General features: G+C 34.9%; 1 protein-coding gene across 5 annotated transcripts in view; it reads right to left on the bottom strand.

Annotated features, from left to right (window-relative positions):
* Window positions 1-381: 381 nt before the first annotated feature.
* MAP4K3 (mitogen-activated protein kinase kinase kinase kinase 3) overlaps window positions 382-21,033 on the bottom strand; it is a 192,348-nt gene continuing 171,696 nt past the window's right edge. For 2 of the 5 annotated variants that reach the window (XM_046660241.1, XM_046660242.1), the window contains 8 exons: window positions 17,324-17,382; window positions 16,243-16,346; window positions 11,917-12,088; window positions 8,788-8,856; window positions 8,616-8,708; window positions 5,568-5,638; window positions 3,073-3,128; window positions 382-2,151 (listed from right to left, as the gene is read on the bottom strand). In XM_046660241.1, coding sequence (XP_046516197.1) covers window positions 2,064-2,151; window positions 3,073-3,128; window positions 5,568-5,638; window positions 8,616-8,708; window positions 8,788-8,856; window positions 11,917-12,088; window positions 16,243-16,346; window positions 17,324-17,382 — 712 coding nt within the window. In that variant the 3' untranslated portion in view covers window positions 382-2,063. Of the gene's footprint in view, window positions 2,152-3,072; window positions 3,129-5,281; window positions 5,329-5,567; window positions 5,664-8,615; window positions 8,709-8,787; window positions 8,857-11,916; window positions 12,089-16,242; window positions 16,347-17,323; window positions 17,383-21,033 lie in introns of all 5 variants that reach the window. The other 3 variants (XR_006888462.1, XR_006888464.1, XR_006888463.1) reach the window with 3 other exon arrangements.

Genomic DNA, 21,033 nt, shown 5'->3' with positions numbered 1-21,033 from the left:
AAGCAGAGTGTGCAAACTTTAATACTATACCACCAGGAAAGCCCACAGAAGTAACTTTCTAGATAAGGAAACTGTTCTAGAGTCAAGTAAATTATCTAAGGTCACAATGACAGGCAGTGACATTAACAAGAGTAGAAATGGTGCCTGTTGACCCCTAATCCAGTTCTTCCCACCTAATCTTTCCCTTCCTTACCTCCAGCACTGCATTCCCCAACACTCTCTCTTCCTTTCTCTAACCCAGGAGTTGGTAAACTTTTTCTAGAAAGGGTCAGATGGTAAATATTTTAGGCTCTGTGGACTATAAACTCTTCTCGCAACCACTCAACTCTGACACTGTAGCACAAAAGCAGCCACAGACAACATGTAAATGAATACATGGTGCAGTGTTCCAATAAAACTTTATTTACAAAATAGGCGATAAGAAGGACTGGGCTGAGGAATGTAGTTTGCTGACCTCTGCTCTAACCAAAGACTATGAATGTTTCATTGACATTTCTGATCTGGAAGACTTCCTGATCATTGAAGAGTCTACAAAAGATGCCCTTTTCTCAATGCGGGAACATACTCCTTTATAAAACTGAGATGACAGATCAAATAAAAATATCATGATCTGAGGCACCAGAATGAGTATTTAAGGATTTGATGCAGAATAATTAAAGATTTTTTCTCTTTAATATATTTTAGTCTTACTATACACAGACTAAGCCAGACGACAAGCCACTATACAACAACATGTTAAAAAATATGTTTATTTTACACTATGTACAATCAGGAACATATTTAAAAGCATTATCAATTAAAATAAATGAAGACCATAAATCACAATTTAGTTTGTTCTTAGTGTATATACTCACATTAAAATATAAAGAACGTATACCAAAAAAGAGTTCAAAGTGTGCATTTTGCTAAAACTTGGTATATACATATTCCATTGGAAAAAAGCAATCAAAAATGACTTTAACCAAAACTAAGTTCCTGTGATGTGTAGTAACCATTATATTGTTTATATGAGGTAGTAACTAAATTATTTTGGCCATGTGTTAATAATCTAAATCAAAAGAAATATGAAAATGATCATAAAGTAAGGCCAACAAAAGTAAAAATTCCACTAGAAATTTGAACCACTTCACTCTCTGGAATGTTACGGTTCTTCCATGTGATTATATGAAATGCTTAGTGCGGACTCTTTAATAATGCTAGTTTCTTCTTTGTGCATACTGTAATTCAGACAACCACTGCAGAGTTACATCACGGTACCGCCATTCTGAGATTCAAAATGTTTTCAAAGGTATTGTTTTTAAGCACAAACAAGCAATCTTACAGGATTCTGCTTAGATATAAAAAGACCAGTTACTACAACAGGTGGTTAATTGATTTTTTTCACATAGAAAACAATCCAAATACATTTAAAAAAGATGTTGCGGAGCCAAATGCATATTGACAACGTCACAGCTTACTTTTGTGACTTAATACATCACATAGCAACACTCTGTGCAAATATCAACACCAGTGGACTTGCACTAAATAAAACAAGATTATAAAATGATTACAGCCTCCATTACAATGTTAAAAGTTACAAGATTTATATTCATATTACTAAATTACATATAATAAAAATACAATAGTGTTAAAGGTACAGTTTCATTGCCAGCATCCCATTTCGTAATATAGCCACACCCAAGAATATACTAAAGAATTCTTAAAATATTAACCCCAACTGCATTTTCATCAACATTTACACCTGTACAGATAAGACACTTACTTGTACATCTCATAAAAGTACATTATCTACATAAATTCTTAGTGTATGTCTTCAGCAATATGAAGTTTCACAGAAAAATACTGCCTATATGTACAAAGATTACATAACAATGAATTAAGCACTTGTGTGGTTCAATATGCTAAATATATCCATACCACTTAAAACAAAAATTTTCCCCATCTTGTCTCATGCCACAATAAATTACAAGTAACTGAAGCCAGCTCACTGCAGCTTTTGTACAGCTTCAAGCATCCATCAGTGTTGCAGTGGTAGTGTTCTCTCTTTCTATAGGTAACTGTTCTCAGTAACTGTTTTCATGACCTGCCAGGATGTATAAATTGCTATTTGCTGTGGGGTTATCAGTTGGCCTGCTTTCCAAAACCACGACCCTAAAAGTAATAAACAAATAAAAAAACATAAAACAAAGTTATTCGTGAAAACAAATGTTAACAAAAAAATTTTCCATTGATTTTTCACTATATGCCTCTATAAAGGCTGCTTATTTGATTTGTGGGCAGAATTCATTTGCAAATCGCTATGATTAAAAAGCCCTTTCCAGCTCTGGGGAGTAATTTTGCTGCCTGCCGCCCCCTCCCATCTGTAAGTCAGTGTTGTTCTAAGGGTAAGAGGGGGAAAACCTGTATTAAGAATAATTTGGGGGAACTTAATTCTTCTTCTTTTTTTTTTTTTGAGGAAGATTAGCCCTGAGTTAACTACTGCCAATCTTCCTCTTTTTGCTGAGGAAGACTGGCCCTGAGCTAACATCTATGCCCATCTTCCTTTATTTTATACGTGGCACGGCTTCCACAGCATGGCTTTTGCCAAGCGGTGCCATGTCCACACCTGGGATTGGAACCAGCGAACCCTGGGATGCTGAGAAGCAGAACCTGTGAACTTAAGCGCTGCACCACTGGGCTGGCCCTGGGAACTTAATTCTTATTAGAAATTCTAGAAACAATCTAGTTGAAGAATCAGAAAGTAAATCAGAATAGAACTCAAAAATCCTATTTGGCACTACAACCACAAAGTTTTCTGTTTGTTAGCATATGGTATTTCCTCTTTCTTATGCTGTAAATCATATTTTTAGATAGTATGTTTAATGCAAAATTGACAAATCTATATATTCCTGTTACTTGGAAGATCAGGCACATTCTCAAAGGCTTTATAACTTTCTGACTTGTGAAAACATAGTGTGAAAAATATAATGTTGAATATATAAGTGTAGAAATTTCGATTCACTTGAAAAAGAAACCTGTTTCATGCTAGATTTATAAAACACAATTAGTATTTAGTACAACCCCTTTTCATACCTGTCAGATCCAAGCAGTCTGAAAATTCTTGTGCTATCTGAAATTTCTTGTGTTACCTGTTCAATTAAAATATAGATTTAACTTCTGAAATTAAAGGCACGAAATTTTACATGGGCATTTAATTTATGACTCTATAGAAAAGAAACATAATTCCTAAAATGGAAATATTGATCCCTGCATGACTGTTAATTTGTTAAGCCAGCACACAGGTGCATCAATTTGTTAGTTTAGGAAAAATGTGGCTAATTTTGAACTAATAATAAAATATGAGAGAAGGAAAACCATTTACTTGTTAAATTATAGACCTCAAGGGAAAAATTTCAAAGCAAAGCACCTAGTCCATTTTATTTATCAGAAATCTTTTGTCTGTTATGTTAACGCCCATAGCAAGGCTATTGCAGCAGTAAACCACTTAGATTTGGTCCTTTTACTTAAAAGGCTGCAGTGTGCTATGATGGGACAAACTTGTGACTTGAATTTGAATCCCAGTTCTCCCACTTACGCTCCAGCTGTGACACTGCACAAGGTATGTCGTTTGCTGGAAACAGTTTTGCCTTCTGCAAAATGGGACAGAAAATATCTAGCTTGCAGTAGTATCTTGCAGTGTTCTTGTAAGTATCAGTGGGTATAAGGCCTAGCTAAGGAAGCGCTCAATAGATAATTCTCTTTCCCATTTCTTCCTCAGTTTCCTGAAATAATATTTTCTGATGGCATATATCCTTCAAGAAGTCCTCAGTGTGACCAATTACCAGTTGGGGAGTTAAGAAAAAGTCTACAGGAGAAAGAAACCTACTGTTTATTGCTTACTGAATGTAAAACATTCCAATTTATAATGGCAGTAACTTCTCCCCAAAATTTGGTAGGCTTAAAAAACAATTTGATTTTGAAACTAGATTTATTCCATCGGTACCTCTATAATTAGCTATTCTGGAAACATCAGTGATTCTTAACTTCTTTAGTAACCCAGCACACCTGAAGGATACAATGTGCTCACTTCAGTAACTGTGGCTCATCACATCTGACCCTCACTATTTCTTGGGGTTTGTCTACTAGAAGGACATGACATTTTTAGAGGGGGTTTGTCTACTAGAAGGACATGACATTTTTAGAGGGGCTGTATTCAGTAAGGGCAGCCTGCGTAGTCTGAAAAAGACCCTGAACAATCACGTGATTTTGGGGGGGGGAACTTTTCTTTCTTTTTTAAATCACTCTCTTGTATCCTGCCTACAATGCCTTTCTTTCTCTGCCTAGTGTTTATTAGCTGTTGACTGTTCTATCTCCCTGCTTGATTCCCTCAGGTGAGTTTAAAACATCTTCCTGAGAAGTGAGCTCTGGTGTGGGAATTACTACTGGAAACATATTAGTAACAACCCTCCTAAATACTACCATAGGCCAGGCATTATGCCAAGCACAGTACATGCTTCCTGTCATTTAATCTTAACAACCCTATGAAGTAAGTCCTATTTTGTTATCCTCAATTCACAGATGAAAAAATATAAACAGAAGTTAAATGGTATGCCAAGGTCACACAGTTAGTAAGAGCAGAGCTGAGCCTTGAACGCAGCTCTCTCTACTCTGGAACCCATGCTCACGATCACTCTGCTGTCCTGTTTACTCTGTGAGAAGAAATGCTCTGAGCCTAATGAATGACAGTTTAGCACACAAATGCACTATTTTCTTGCTTGAGGCACACAAGGTTCTCCTTTCCCTCCAACGCTCAAGTAAAACTTACACTATTGAGACTGGCCTGCGGTTACTGAAACAATTTTTGATGGTTTTACTTGCCTATAATATTCTAGGGGGCAAGTACCATGTCTTGTTTGTGTTTATAACCCCGGCACTTTCTGGTGTAAATGTAAAACTAAATCGAATATGTCACATGACTTGGAGTTAAATTATTCCTGGAGTTAAATTAAGGCAGGAAGGACTCAGGAGATACAGCTAAAGGTTAATAAAAAGGAATAAGGTTAATAAAAGTGAAGGGAAAAGGGGCAAAGAATCTTATAAATGTTAAGTGAATAAGGGTAACAGAAATAGGAGGCAAGGTGGCTTCAAAAGAAATGTAGCACCCTTTAATTATAGCCTGCATTGGTCATTATTTCTGAAATATAAAGTAGAAAAGGTGCCTCAAAACAGAGAGAGCCAGCATCAGCACTCTTGTTCCAGGTGACGGTCTGGGAAAGTTGAAAGAAAATCATAGTTGGCTCACTTTTAGCAGTATTAGGAAGCTCTTTTGATGAATACAAGGGTGATTATCTGGAAGTACATAAAATACACACTGAAGTTGTTTGAGTGAAAGGAGAGAGAGAGGTGGCTATAATGTGCTATCAATTTTACCACTAGATTGAATATAGTAAATACTGATAAAGTCAGCAAATCAAGCATTCCTTGTAGCAATTAGGAATTTTCCAAAGTTAAAGAAAACTGTCTGATGTGAAATTTGATAATGTTTCATGACTATTTAATGGACATATAATTTTTACAAGATTACTTACCTCATTAGATCTGAAACTTCTACCTTGCATTCCATGTTTCCAGAAAGCTAGCACACTGTCTTGGAGGCAAACTAGCAGGCAAGAACAGCTCAGTTACTGTTAATAGCACAAAAGTTCAACTGATAAGGATCATTTCATCCCTCTTTCTACCTTGCATAGCAATATTTCAATTAATAACTAATGTCAACCATTCCATATTTACATGGCATCTTTACCTTAAAAAAATACTAGATAGAACTTATTCATCTTTTTGGCAAGAAAAAAGAAAATTCACTGAGAATTTTTTTGTTATAAAAATTTTTGTTTTGATGAAATGACAATATTTTAAAATAAAATATTGCAATCATATAAAAAATAAGAGAATAGCATCAAAACACATATGTATCTACCATTCAACTCAAATTCTCACCTTCTGCCATATTTGCTTTTTGTTTTAAATAAAAACAAAAACAGCCGGCATCCCTCTATACCCCTCTTCCAGTCCCACTCCAGCCCCTCCTTCCTCCCTGACATAACCTACAAATTTGGTATTTCTCATTCTTATGCATGTTTTTACTGTTACTACACAGTAAGTTTACATTAGCAGTATAAACTTTATATTGAATATTTTCCAACTTTCATACATTTGGTATGATGAACATTTAAATCACTTCTAGCTTTTCTTATTACAAACAATCCTCCAATAAACATTCTTGTATCTCTTCTTGAATACATAAGTAAAATTTTCCCTGGGATAGATACATAGAAATAGAATGACTGGGACACAAGTATATGTACCTTCTAAAAATTTGAGTTTTGCTTTTTATATTTACATATTTAATACATATTTTTGTGTGTATTCAGTGAGGAAGACATCTAATTTTGTTTCCTGCAGATAACTAATTGTATCAACATCATCTGTTGAATAGTCCATCATTTCCTCACTGACATATAATACTATAAATTTCTGTTTACATGTAGGTCTATTTCTGGGCCTTCCCTTCTCTTCCGCTCTTCTATTTATTTATCCCTGTGCTGATCCCACACTGTCTGAATCACTATGGCTTTATGGTAAGTTTCAATATGGAGTTGGCCAAGCAGCTATCAAAACTTATTTTACTATTCTTGGCCTTTGGCTCTTTCATATGAATTTTAAGATCAGCTTATCAAGTGGCACAAAACACCTTACTGGGATTTTTATTGTAAATGCACTGAATTAATTTGTGAAGAATTGATATCTTTCTCAAATTCAGTCTTTTTATCTATGGACATGGTGTAGTTATTCGTTTGTTCAAAACTTTTTTTATATTTCTAAATAACAATTTGGAATTTCCTAGATAATGATCTTAAACATACTTTGATTGTATTTATGCCTACATATTTTATTGCCATGTCAATGAGATCTTTTTCCTATTAAAAATTTCATAGATGATTACTGGCATATAGGAAAGCTATTCATTTGTGTTACTCATATCTAGAAACTCTGAATTCTCTTATTGGTTCTAGGAGTTTACTTACAGAGTTGTATATTCTATGTAGATAATCGTACCATTAGCAATTTTTCTTTCTCATCGTGATAGTTCCCTTTTCTTGTTCTCCACATTAATGGGAATTAGTTTGACTATTAAATAGGATATTTTTAATAGGCTTTGCTAGGTGAAGAACATTTCCTTCTATTCCTAATTTGCTAAAAAGTTTTTTTCTTTAAATCATGAACGACTTGGATTTTATTGAATGCCTTTTGTGCATCTACTGAAGAGTTGTATGACTTTTTGCTTTAAATCTTTAATGTGGTATATTACATAAATAAATTTTCTGATGCTGAATATCCTTGCTTTCCTGGGACAAAGCCTACTATTTGATGATGTGGCATTCTACTTGCTAGTACTGTATTTAGATTTTTCAAAATCTATTTTAATGAGATTGGATAATTTTGTCTTCTATAGTAATCTTGTTTGATTTTAGTATCAGTGTTCAACACTGATTTGTTCAGCATTTCTTCTCTCTCTACAATTGGAAACAGTTTGTATTGGATAGGGATTATCCCTTCTTTTAAGGGTGGAAAAAAAATCACCTATATGTATACACCCCAAGGCCATATGCAGGGGGAAGTCTTGATTAGTAGGCACCTCAAACAAAGGCCTGGCTCTGGGTCCCCAACTCATGTGGGGCACTTTTAGTCTGCTTTATCACTCAGGAGCCCAGCAAATCTGCTGGCTTCAGTCCTGCATACAACTTCCAGTTTCTGTTGTTCAACTTGTTTTTGTTGACCCTGGCTATGTGTTTTTAAGCACGGATTCCATTTTAACATCTTGAGCCAATGTCCCTCAAAACTGACTTATTTGCTATCATCAGCATTTGCTTGTTGGGAGAGAGGCATTCTAGTTGGAGGAAAGAGTAAAAATAGAACCAGGAGTGAGTGAAATGAACTATCTGCCTGTGGCCCTACCCTCTGCCAACATATATACGTAAATATCCTTTAATAATAAAGGACACCTGAAAAACCCTGTGTATAAATACTAAATTAATTGTCATTTATTTTCCTCAGCACTATCTCATTTATGACCATTTCACCTTATTTTTCCTGCATGTAATCATTTTAGAATACTGGTTGTGTAAAAAATCCTTTTTCAGAAAAAACCCTTGTTAAGCACAATGTAAGAATGGCAAGGAAATTCCATATCCTTAAAACACTATGGTCAGCAGCTACAACAGCGAAAATACAATGGAGTACATTAAGTACTAAATTTAAAGTACTCATAGGGAAACTCTTCAGGAGTCTGGAGGAAATAGAAATTCATAACTATGCTATGAAAAATGGTATTTAATTTTTTTTAAAAAAATCAAATGTCTAAGGAAGATAACATTATTTACAGACTACACCAAAAAGACTTTAAACTATTTTAGATAATATGTAAAAGTGAAGACTGATATTGACCTCATACTCATTATATCCTATAGTTTAAAAAATGAGTCTTTAGTAATATATTTTTATAATTTTGAATTACCGGATAAATTACTTTAAGCAGCTCATAATGCAATCAAACAAGAAATACAAAACCAACTTACCTATTGATTCAATCTGGAAATCAAAGGTGAGTTCTGATGACAATTTTCTGCTTGATTTTAATCTTCCCTGGAGATTTACTATTTTTATACAACCTAGGGAGAAAAAAATTCACTCAAAAACTAAGATAAAAGAATTCTTATTAAAATAAGATGTTTATAAATAAAAACTTACAGTCCAAGCATACAAGAATGGTATCTCTCTCCAGTTGGGTTACATGAGTAACACTTGTCTGTGGGGTATCTGTAACACAAAGAAACTCAATAAACCTACAGAAAAAAGTAATATTTAGAGCATAGAGACATTTAAAAAAAAAGAACTCTCAACATCATTGATTTGAAATGGAGAAAAATTTTTAGCTATACATACACAGCGGTTGAACCAGGCTGCTTGGGTTCAAACTCTGACGCAAGTGCTAAACTATGTGGGTGCTCAACAGAGTGTTAGCTATTGTCATTACTATTGGTGATGTCATTATTTTTATTCATATGTGAAGTCAGAACTCTAATCTTCTATATCATGGTTACGACTGATTTCTAATTTTAAGCTCAGAAGGCGAGGGACTCTGCTTTGTATATCACTATATGGTAGTGCCTAGGCACATGCAATAAATATTCACTGAATGAATGAATGAGAGTCACACAAATTACTTTGAGTGCAAATGAGTTAAAAAATATTGAAGCATTTTGAGAACTGTGAAGTACTATCAAAATGCAGAGGCATTATTTTTAATAGTTTATCAAAAGTTCTTACAAACTGAAATGTTTAAATGACTTGATTTTCCATGAAGTGAAAAGTAGGATATCCCAAGCTTTGTATGAACATCAAAACTGAAATTGCTGAGCTATGGGCGTTTATTTCTGGTCTTACATTTCCTGGAGAGTGGGTCTGATGTGTAGTCTACCCTGCCTGTTTTCTACTTCCCATAGTATTCAGAACCTTAGGATATCCAAGGACTGCCGTATTTTAGACCTTCAAATATATTTTAGACCTGGTACTTCTGTAACTAACGAGGGTTGTTAGAACGATACAGAATAGGCCTTCGGCAAATCAGGCCAACTAGATCGTTGCAGCTCTCACACACCTGATGAAAATTAAGAATCTGAACACGTCAATACAATCTACCTCGGATTAAGAGGCCAGTCTAGCATGACTATATAGAAAGCCAGGAAAATGAGGTTTTATCAATTGCTTGTAACAATTGGTTCCTGAACATCGGAATTATCTACAGATTTTTAAAAAATACCGATGCCTAGCTGCCACTCCTACATATTCTTATTTAATTGGGTATGTGTGTGCCAAGTGAAGTAACACAGGTTTTAAAACCTTACCAAATGGATTCTAATGTGCAGCAGAGTTCAGGAAACCACTGGCGTATAATTTCATCTGATGCAAAACCCTAACCATACTTTCTCACTTTACCTTTGTCTCATCATCTCAAAACTAGAGGAATTATATCTGTTGTATTTAATTCTTAGTAATAAGGAATTACAGTAAGAAAATATAATCAAAGGTTCCTTGGAAGGAAGGTACCCACAGCTGTACAAAATTCTTTTTTTTTTTTTTTTGAGGAAGATTAACCCTGAGCTAACTACTGCCAATCCTCCTCTTTTTGCTGAGGAAGACTGGCCCTGAGCTAACATCCATGCCCATCTTCCTCTACTTTATATGTGGGACGCCTACCACAGCATGGCTTTTGCCAAGCGGTGCCATGTCCACACCCGGGATCTGAACCAGCAAATGGTGGGCAGCTGAGAAGCAGAAAGTGTGAACTTAACCGATGCACCACCACCGGGCTGCCCCCACCCCCAACAAAATTCTTTTGTCAGGAAATGAGGCCCATCATTCAACAATCAGTAAGAAAAGAATTTAAAATGCTTGGGAGAAGTAAGACATTAACTAAAATTTACTGACAAAATATTAATCAACCAAGAATCCCTTCCTGTTAAACAGAGAGGAAGAGATTAGAAAGCAGGAGTGTACCCGCTGTATGAAAGGGAAGATGGGCGTTTAAGGGAGAATTTGGTAGAGAGAATTAGGGGGAGCCAAAGAGAAACTATGTAATGTTGCCAACGGCTGGCCATGTTTTCCTTCAAAAACGTCTTCTTAAAGGAAAGCTGTTTCAAGTTTCCTGGGTCTCAGCAAGCCATGTAATTGTCTCTAGGCTTTTGTGAATGTGTTTGTGATAATTTTTTTTTCAATGCCAAGAAACCTCAGTCTCTTAATCTCTGTCCTTTTCTGGCCATTCTTCCAAGCTTCCAACAAACTCCTGACTAATCAGTATTTTTTGGCAAATTGGTTCCTTTACATTTCCCTAAGTAGCCAAAGACTCTGACAAAGGGTCTCTGTAATACTTTTAAGAATTAGCTTCTAAAACGGCCATTGTCTGTTTTAGAGCAAAATGTTGTACAACATTATTTTTAAAGAGAAAAGAGCAAAAGGAGCTTCAAAACTAACATGGTGCTTTAAAAATAAAGATAAAAAGACCTTTAAGGTCATGTTTTTTGAAGTGTGAAAATTCAATCAGATTTATTTACCATGAAACTCAAATTTTACCAATGTGTACTGATTGCAGCAGCACAACCAAAGGTTTCAAACTATAAACAAATTTCTGTAAAAAGCTCATTAATTGGAGATAATATTTCCTAAGATACTAGCTATGAAAGAAGAATCTGCTAGGCAACTGGGCAATGTAGACCAAGATTTAAGGAAGCAGATTACATGAAAGGGTTACTTTCAAGCAACCTCAAATACTTCAAAAGTAGCTGTTCACTTACAATTTGTATTGTAAGTACAAGCCATTAAAAAATTTATTAAAGTTACTGGGTAGCACCTGTGTATCAACTACAAGCATATACTGGAAAATAAACTATACTTAACGCAGCTTTTCCTTTTATTTAAATCAGCTTTTCTATTAGCCTGAGGTGTGTGTATATGTGTGGTTCTCAAAGTATGGTCCCTGTATCAACATCATCAACATCACCTGGGAACTCACAGAAATGAAAACTCTCAGGCCCCACTCCGCATCTCTTGAATGAAAAACTCCGGGGGTGGGGCCCAGCAACGTGTTTTATCAAGCCTCCAGGTGATTCAAACGCATACTCAAGTTTGGGAATCACTGGTATGTTTTAAATGTGTTAAACAAATTAGCTACTTTAAAGCAAGTCACCTTCTATTTTTCTAGTTTAATAAGTTCTTCAAGATTTTTATGCACTGTTTTTGCCTAATGAGAGATATAGTAAATTTATTACTTATAAAACCAGTATATGTATTGGCCTTAATGATTCAATAAAAATCACAAACCTGATTCTGTAAACCATGAAGAGGTAGAATTTGGATTGACTGTTTCAAATCGAACCACTTGGTTGAAGTCTCTCCCTCTACTGACACCAACACAAACTAAAGGGTACTCCTGCTCAGGAACTACCAGCATTTCAAACATTCTAAGTGGACACGGTATAGGAAAATCTATGTGCTGGAGAAAGAAACAAAAATATATTAAACAAAGGAAAACAAAGCCAAATAATTTCATAAGCACACTATCAAGAATTTTTAGTTTTATGAAAATATATAAAATAGCTCTCTACTGTTAGGATTGTTTCTTGTCACAGAAACTCAAGGTATGCAGAAAAATCCAAATTATGTAGAATCTTTTCACCTAACCTTTCTTTTCAGAGTTGGAAACTGAGACCCAGAAACTGGATGACCGACCCAGGGTCATCTGAGCAAACATGGATGAGAAAATGAAAATGCTAATTAGCAAGATACTCCTAAGTGTGGACAGAAAAAAACCCACAGTAAGAAATTTAGCCCCATATCTTGAGTGATTCTGTTTAATAAATTAACTTGGTTATGCAATGTTTTAATTTTACCTATCTTTAAAATTTTTATATTGCTACAAAGAGACTAAATAAATTTATACTTTGAAAGTTTGGAAAAATAGATGGAAAACACTAACTTCATTAGTAATTGGGGAATAAAACCATGAGACTATACATACCCACCAGAGTGACTGAAATTGAAAAAGAACAGTAACAAGCGTTACCCAGAGAGGAGCAAATGAATGCTCCTACACTGATGGTGGGACTATAAATTGGTACGACCACATTGGTTAATTACATTATCTATTAATGTTGAAGATGTGCATCCCTTAGGACCTTGCAGTAACACTCCTAGTTATATATTCCAGAGAACATGAGTACACGCATGCACAGGAGACATGAAAAAACCTTCACAAGCTGCATTGTTCAGAATAACAAAATAACTGGAAGTAACCCAAATGCCTATCAACAGTAGAATGGATAAAATTATGGCAACTTCACACAATGGAGAATTATAGGGCAATGAAAATGAACAAACTATAGCTATACCCAATAACTACACAAATGTAATGTTGCACAAAAGCAGCCAGACACAAACGAATATATACTTTATGATTCCACTTACATGCTGTTAAAAATCAGGTAAAATTAATTCTAACGTTTAGGAGTGCATGCTTATATAGTAAAAATGGAAAATAAGGGAGCTGACTTGTAGGGAGTGCCACGGGAGTTCTGAGGTGCTAGCAATGTTCTTCACAATGAAAAAGGTGGTTTTTCAAAAAATATTGGTCTTACACATATTTTACTAAATCCACTCTTAATATATTTTATATTTTTGCTGTTGTTTTTTTAAAGATTGGCACCTGAGTTAACAACTGTTGCCAATCTTTTTTTTTCTTTTTCTGCTTTTTCTCCCCAAATCTCCTCAATACATAGTTGTATGTTTCAGTTGTAGGTCCTTCTAGTTGCGGCATGTGGGACGCCACCTCAGTGAGGCCTGACGAGCGGTGCCATGTCCGCGTCCAGGATCTGAACTAGGGAAACTCTGGGCCGCCAAAGTGGAGCACGCGAACTTAACCACTCGGCCACGGGGCCAGCTCCTTTTGTTTTTCTTATAAATGGGCTGTGTTTTCATTATATTTCCAAAGTGGCTATTGCTAGTATTTAACAAAGCTACTGAATTTGATTTATTTTTTAAATCTGGCAACTTGCTGTAAACTGTAAAGAAAATAAATTCTAGAAAAAATAAACAGGTAAAATGGGGCTACCATAAATACTAACTAGTCTTAAAGTGTTAAAAGATACAATGTGATCCTTGTGGCTGGAAGGTGAAGCTCTGTGTGCACCTGTTGCTCCCATATTCCTTCCTTTGACTCTCGGAGGGCCTTGATCCCACAGGCATATGGAGACAGATGTAGACATTCCTTCATCAATACTCTCTAACCCCCTCTCTAGGAGCTTTCCCATTACCTGGGGGATATGCTGTGGATAAAATCTGTCATATTTTTAATTAGGTAAAACATTTTAAATAAGTCTCTTTGAAATTTGGTTAGAGCAGTAAAACAGAAAGAGAATAATGCTTCTGTTTAATCTTTTTTGTCAGCAAAAAAGAAAACCAACAGGTTTTCAATACTTCTACTTAGCTTCCAATAATAACTAAGCAATGTGTATAAATGATTAACAGAAGAGGCTGACCTTCTAACAGTTTTAAATCCAGCTGCTATTGTTGATGGTCCTTGAGGCAGTGACTATTCCTTGTCTCCCTAGTTAAACAGCACTGTGCCTGGTTTGTAATAAATACATAAATGTTTGCTGGGAAGGTCTTTAATTTATAACTTTTATTCATGAAAATGTAGTCTAATGAAGCAAAAATTTTATCAGAAATGTCATTGAGAGAAAGGAAGAATACAGAAAACATAAGAAAGTTTTTGAACACATTACTGTGTAGTATAGAAATATCATAAATACTAACTGAAATAATGTCAAATATAGAAACAAAACATACACATAGAATGTTGAAGCAGAGAGCGAAAAGAGTTGGGTTAAGATTGAGGGAGGTGCATAAGGGCCTATAGCTCAGGGAGTTTAAGTGGGAAGAGTGAGAAGTCTTGAAGGAGACCTGCAAGTGGAATTGTACTGTAAGTCTAACATCTTAGAATACTGGCAATAGGCCTCATTAGTCAAGGCCAAGCTCCCTGGTACCAGTCACCTGGAAAAGAGAAGACATGGATAGGGAAATTTTAAGCTTCCAATGTCTTCAATGTATATATTCTCTCCTGCATGCTCTTAATACGAAAAATTCCTTTAATAGAGAAAAGGGTCTTTTATTACATATTAGGATAAGTGGTTTAGCATGTCAGATAAAATTCATTCATACTAAGGTTTAATCAGACTATCAGTATCTATGAACTGATACAATGAAACTTTTTCCTTTTGCTAGAGGTTAGGAATGAAAGGAATAGGAAAGACATCTAAAAGAGACGAAGGAGGAAAAGGAAAGAAGAAGATGGAGAAGAAAACGGACACAGAAAAGTCAAACTACGTCCACTTTACCACTCCAACTAGGATAAGGCATGCTTTTGTCAAACAGGCAAAAACAAAGAAGAGCTGAGAACAAAATAGTTTTCGCCATAAAGTGGGCTGTATCCACTAGCTCTGCTTTAGACAATTTATAAGGCTATTTTCCCTCAACTTTTAAAAACATTTTTCTAATTCAAAAGAAATTTTTATTTATTTATATTGAGGTCACACTGGTTTACAACATTATATACATTTCAGGTGTATACCACTATGTTTTGACTTCTGTACAGACTACATTGTTTTCACCACCAAAAGTCTAGCTGCCTTCTGTCACTGTACAAATGTCCCTCTTTACCAAACCTTTTACCCTCTCCAACCCTATTTTTAGATCAGCTTTTGGTTTAAAGAATTTTTGTTTTAGTGAATTTATTTGTGGAAATACTACCTTAATGTGTTTCAAATTCTTAAAAGTATTTTTTCATTTCTTTAGCTAGTTAATTTTGAGGTTAATATGATGTGAAAATGGAAAATAAATTCCTTAGTCATTTATAAAATTTTAAATAACAGGAAGTCAATGCTTTAAACATCTTAATTCTATATTATAAAATTTAGGAAGAATTCCACTCCAATTATATTCCGACCTCAATTTCTATGGAGATACCAAATGCTCATGAAATAAGACTACTTAATCTATATAAAATAGCAAAGAAAACAGCTTTAAAAAATGTATTTGCTATTTCCTTGTTGTGACTGAGCCTGCACTTCACACATTTCACGTTAGTTTTTCCTCAAAATTTAAGTTACAGCTGAGTAATATTAAATACTTTAAATAATATTCATTAATTACAGATTCTAGAGAAACTGAGGCACAAAAAAACCATCCATGCGAAGGCCTGGGCAAATTAATAGGTAGGCATAGAACCAAATGAAGAATTTCCCCTCATTATGGTTTACTCCTTGTCCTCTTAGGGAAAACACCAACCTGCACGTTGCTCCTCTGCTGTGATGGAACAGGTCAGCAAGAGAATATATTTGAGGAACACTTTACTGCTCTTCCAGCTCCTACTGCCAAATCTCTAACTATTTCTCTAGTCTCTTTCAGAACTTTTATCAGGCCAACTGAGTTCCTTACAATAGGGCAGATTTTCACTACCCTGCCACATAATCCAAAATCATTAAATTGAGAATTAACTGAAAACATGTTTTTTTTTTCCTTTTGAAAGAACAGGACAATCGACTTAATTAAGCTTTTATACTAAGAATGATGTAGGTTGACTTTCATGCTTACCTTAATTAACATAAATTTCTGCATTGGTTCAACCCATTCTAAAAGAACAATGCTAGTCTGAAGCGCCCCACATAGGTATTTATGGCCTGTGTAAGGATTTCTCACTGTCAAGGCAAAAAAGTATACATAAGTTCTCTTATAATACAAAGTCCTCACAATAACAGTTCCATGCTCCAAAAACAAACAAAATCTGGCTGCCAGTTCAATTTCTTAATTAGACTGCAGACTGAAAAAGAAATATTCCCTCACCACTTGCAGGGTTTTTGTTTGTACGCACAGATAAAATTGCTGGTTGTAACGGGGTTGCAGGTGGGAAGAAGGACTTCAGCAGGGAGATTAGTTGAGGTAGCAAGATCCGGAAGGAAGGGTCCAAGGTTTGGGGAGAAACTTCAGACTGACAAGCTACAGCACGTTAGGGACAGGTGATTCAGGCTGCTTTTGGCAGGAACGTTCAGAGGCAATAATGCTCTGGTTCTCACAACATCAAGACATTGATCAAATCTCAAAATTCAGGTTTACAAATAACAAAACTGAACTGCCTCAGTTTTTTTAAGGGAAGGAAAGGAAACTATTTTTAGTTTTTGCTATATGCAAATAAAACAGCTAGTTGTTCTGGGGCTGGGGGAGGAATTGAATCGAGTGTATGTGAACAGGGAAACTATAATCTTTACATCACAAACACAAGGTTTCACATATTAAAGGCATGAAATTACATGCCAAATGAGTAAACGCAGTCTATAAGCCATTACTAAGCAGAATGGTGAGCAAGAACTAACAGGCCCCTTGGAGAACACGGTCTGATAAAGTGCTGTAATAAAAAGTCATTCTACTTTCTCTATTTAGCCAGTTAACAAATTATTTGCAAAACAACTGTTATGATCAAGGTACTAATTAGGTTTAGTTTACAAGGAGATAGAATGGCCAAGATATTTGTTTTACTTAAGGGGAAAAAATAAACTATTACCAGCAGAATGTCCTGGAGTAATAACTGTTTTACATTAGAGTTAAAAAGGAGCTTCAGGGTTTTCTTATCCACTCTGCAAAAGCAGGAGAGCTACATGTTATTGGATAGTTTACTTACCAACACAACACTTCTGACACCACTTGGTTTCAGGGATTTTTGCTGATACAGCAAATTTCCTAAGTGTAAATGAAAATAAATATATGATACATGTAGGCAAAGTTAGTATATGATAATGGTGCTGTTAGAGATCAGTGGAGAAAGGATGAGTTGTTATAAATTGGTACTGACATAATAGGTCATCTATTAAAAATAATTAGAATAAATTGGATCTCTTCTTCATCCCTCCTCCAATCAATTCCAGATTGGTTAAGGATTTAAATAGGAAAAAACTCTATATAATATTTAGATTGTAGATGAATATTACTTGTGATTTCTTTTTTTTTTTTTTTTAAGATTTTATTTTTTCCTTTTTCTCCCCAAAGCCCTTCCGGTACATAGTTGTATATTCTTCGATGTGGGTCCTTCTAGTTGTGGCATGTGGGACGCTGCCTCAGCGTGGTTTGATGAGCAGTGTCATGTCCACGCCCAGGATTCGAACCAACGAAACACTGGGCCGCCTGCAGCGGAGCGCGCGAACTTAACCGCTCGGCCACGGGGCCAGCCCCTACTTGTGATTTCTTTTAAAAATGCAAAACCCCACAAATTATACAGGAAAATACTGATGAACATTGATATTTTTTCTCTGATGCATCCCTAGCACCTCAAACTACAGGTGGCATTCACTTTGTTGAAAGAGTTTGTTGAATGCATTAGTAACTTCGGTTTGCCTAAAATTATCATTGACGAAGTGAAAAGATAAGCCACAAATTGGGAAAAGATATTTTTAGCACATATAATAAATTTAAGGTATATAAAAAGTTGTCTTAACACTGAAACAATTTGTAGGAACTTTTCATTTAGACATTTTCTCAACTCAGGGAAAGCAGGATGCAGATTTTCTGCAAAGGTGCTTTAGGGGTTCCACAAACATCTGATTCAGATTTAATATATAAAAATCCATTTTAAATTATTTTTTAAAACTATGATTAAAAAATACACATATACTCAAATATCTTTTATAAATGAAAGTTAATATAATGGAGACTGTTCCATTATAGTGCACCAAGTTGTGCAAACCTCATATTAAACTTCTTCTGTACACATATTTAAACTTCTTTTAAATGTGTAAATGTGCCACAGATTAGAACACTATTCTGCACTGGTAGTTAAAAAAAAAAATCATAGTTGTGCTTTGCTGGCAACATAAAATTGTAAAGCATGTGTGATGCTCAACATAATTCCAAACAACCTCAGAAGAATCTTCTTGATGGATGTTCTTGTCACTGTACAAGTGGCAGCTGAGAAATAACCAAGCGTATAACATCAAGGTATTGTAATTTTAGCTTTTAGTATGTTTTATATGCTTATGTTTACATTTACAAAAACTTATAATTCTAGGTTTTAACATTCTAACGTTTACTGAGTCCTTACTTTACGTTCTGCATTTCACATGTTCTGTGTCATTTAGTCCCTCCAATAATGCCATGAGGTAGGTCATAGCATAGAAACTTGAGGCTTAGATTTAGTAATTCCCTCAAGGTCATATAGTTAGCAATTTAGGGAAAAATACTCTAATTCAGTGTCTTAGTCTGTCTGACTGCAATGTTCATAGCAATTCAACTTTGAAAAAATAATCTACTACTCTTCATTATGATTCGGGTCAGTTTAATTGACGGGTATTCTGAATTTGCAAGGTAAGCGGTTAAATACTGTTACTACCTGGAAGTACTTACCTGTGTGAATTAGAATATTTCTGATACTATTTAAACAATAATACAGAATATTTTTGATACTACTTAAACAGTGATACAGAAACTAGTCTGATGCTGAGGCACTCAATGACAACAATGCAATCAAGAATATCTTGATTTCAAATTTCTGCTTAAAGTACCTTATTGTTCCCCTTGACTAACTTCATATTAGGAAAAGTTTTACATTTCAATTCATAAATTAGATTAATAATTATAAAACTGCCCCTTTCATATACATTGCAATTTCACACAGCTTAAAACAAAACAAAAATTCCCCATACTCTTGCAAACTGCTTGAATCAAAGTGCTTTTTAAGTTTTTAAAAATCTGAACCAAGCTCCTGATAGATTTCCACTGGCAACAAGTTTAATGTTCCTGGTCCACACTTGTGAACTTGTCGCCTGGCTTCCAAAGTTAACTTAGGGGTTAAGTTACTGAATCAGTCAAAACTCAGGAAGACTGACTGTCAGTTCTGAAAGATCATAAAAGAAGAATACTACATAGACAAGAAAAATCACTATTAAGTAGAGCTTAGAGTTAACAATAACAGAACTATTCAAAACTGAGTTGCGGGCAGCATACTGAAATGTTATAAAAATTTATCATTTTCTATAGTAATCTAAATAATTACATTAACTTTAGTCATGATTTTACAAAAAGGCAATAAAATTTATTTACCAGTACCCAATTAACTGGAATCCTAAGTCAACCAACATTCTCAATGTATTTAATGTAGGATATTTTAGGATTTGCTACAGACACAGCTCAATTTATCATGCCTAATAATGATGACAATAGGTCTACTTATTGAAAGCCTATTAGGTACCAGAGACCACTTTTCATACATAATTTATCCTTTTAAAAACGACTCTGCAGGACAGCTATACTGGTTCCATTGTACAGATGAATATGTTGGAGACGTTGTATAACTTATCCAAGGTCCCAGACCCAGTAAGTGAACAATGCAGGATTTAATTTCAAGTCTATCTGGATTCCAAAGCCTGACTTTACTAAAGAAGATATGTAATATGGTAGAATGTGTACCTATCTTTATAATGAGAACCACAAGGCATTACAAGATGCTCAGTCAAAGGAAGTTTAATTTGTGCTCACTATATGGTGGAAGAAATGGTACTAATACATATATAAAATATCATCATGCAAAAAAGGTTTTCAGATTTCCTGCTAATAAATGAGAGAATTCAAAATAGATTTTTACAGTAGTTGATTTCTAGATAACAAAACTGAAGAAAGTAGGAAGGATACACTGGTACGTGCTACTGACCCTAAAGATTGACTGTAACAAAATATCTGAAATAATAGCTTAGAGGTAAAATACTCTTACGAGGTAAAAATTTTACTATATGGAAACTCCTTAGAGGAAGAGGTAATACTCAATTTTGTCTCATCTATATACTAGGATACTTTTTGTATATTTGGTATATTCAGTAAAATTCTGAAGAACTGAATACAGCTAAAAACAAATAAGCTACAAAGTCTCTATTCTGAGAGAAAAAAAAAATGAATGCATTAAAGTTTATGTGCCTTACATTCCTTGGGGGCTCTTCACTTGTATCTTATATATACTTTTAAAGCTTGGTGGTCAGTTTCCACGCCCCCAAGAATTTAGGATTTGCAAGTGAGAGAGCTGCATGAAGATTTGCTATAAGTAGGAGAAGAGCAGCAGCACAAAATGGCAGCTGGGAGAAAAAAGAAGGACAGAGAAACTATATGAGAAGAAAGAAAGTCCCAACCCCATTCTTGGGGCAACACCCCTAACTCCACTACAAATATGAGAGTACAGGATAATAAATCAAGTTCATAATCACAACTCCGAGTCATCATGAAAAGATCCAACGAAACTCAAAGTAATCTATTTCAAGAAGACAGAAAAGCATGCAGTATATGTTTAAATGATTTTCATCAAAAAGGTTAATTTTTAAAAAGGTTTTGTGCACAAAGCAGTAAATCTTAGCT

Source organism: Equus quagga, chromosome 5 (genome assembly GCF_021613505.1).
Source record: "Equus quagga isolate Etosha38 chromosome 5, UCLA_HA_Equagga_1.0, whole genome shotgun sequence".
Classification (NCBI taxonomy): Eukaryota; Metazoa; Chordata; class Mammalia; order Perissodactyla; family Equidae; genus Equus; species Equus quagga.
Note: the sequence above shows the minus strand (reverse complement) of the source record. Positions and strands in the feature narration are given on the sequence as shown.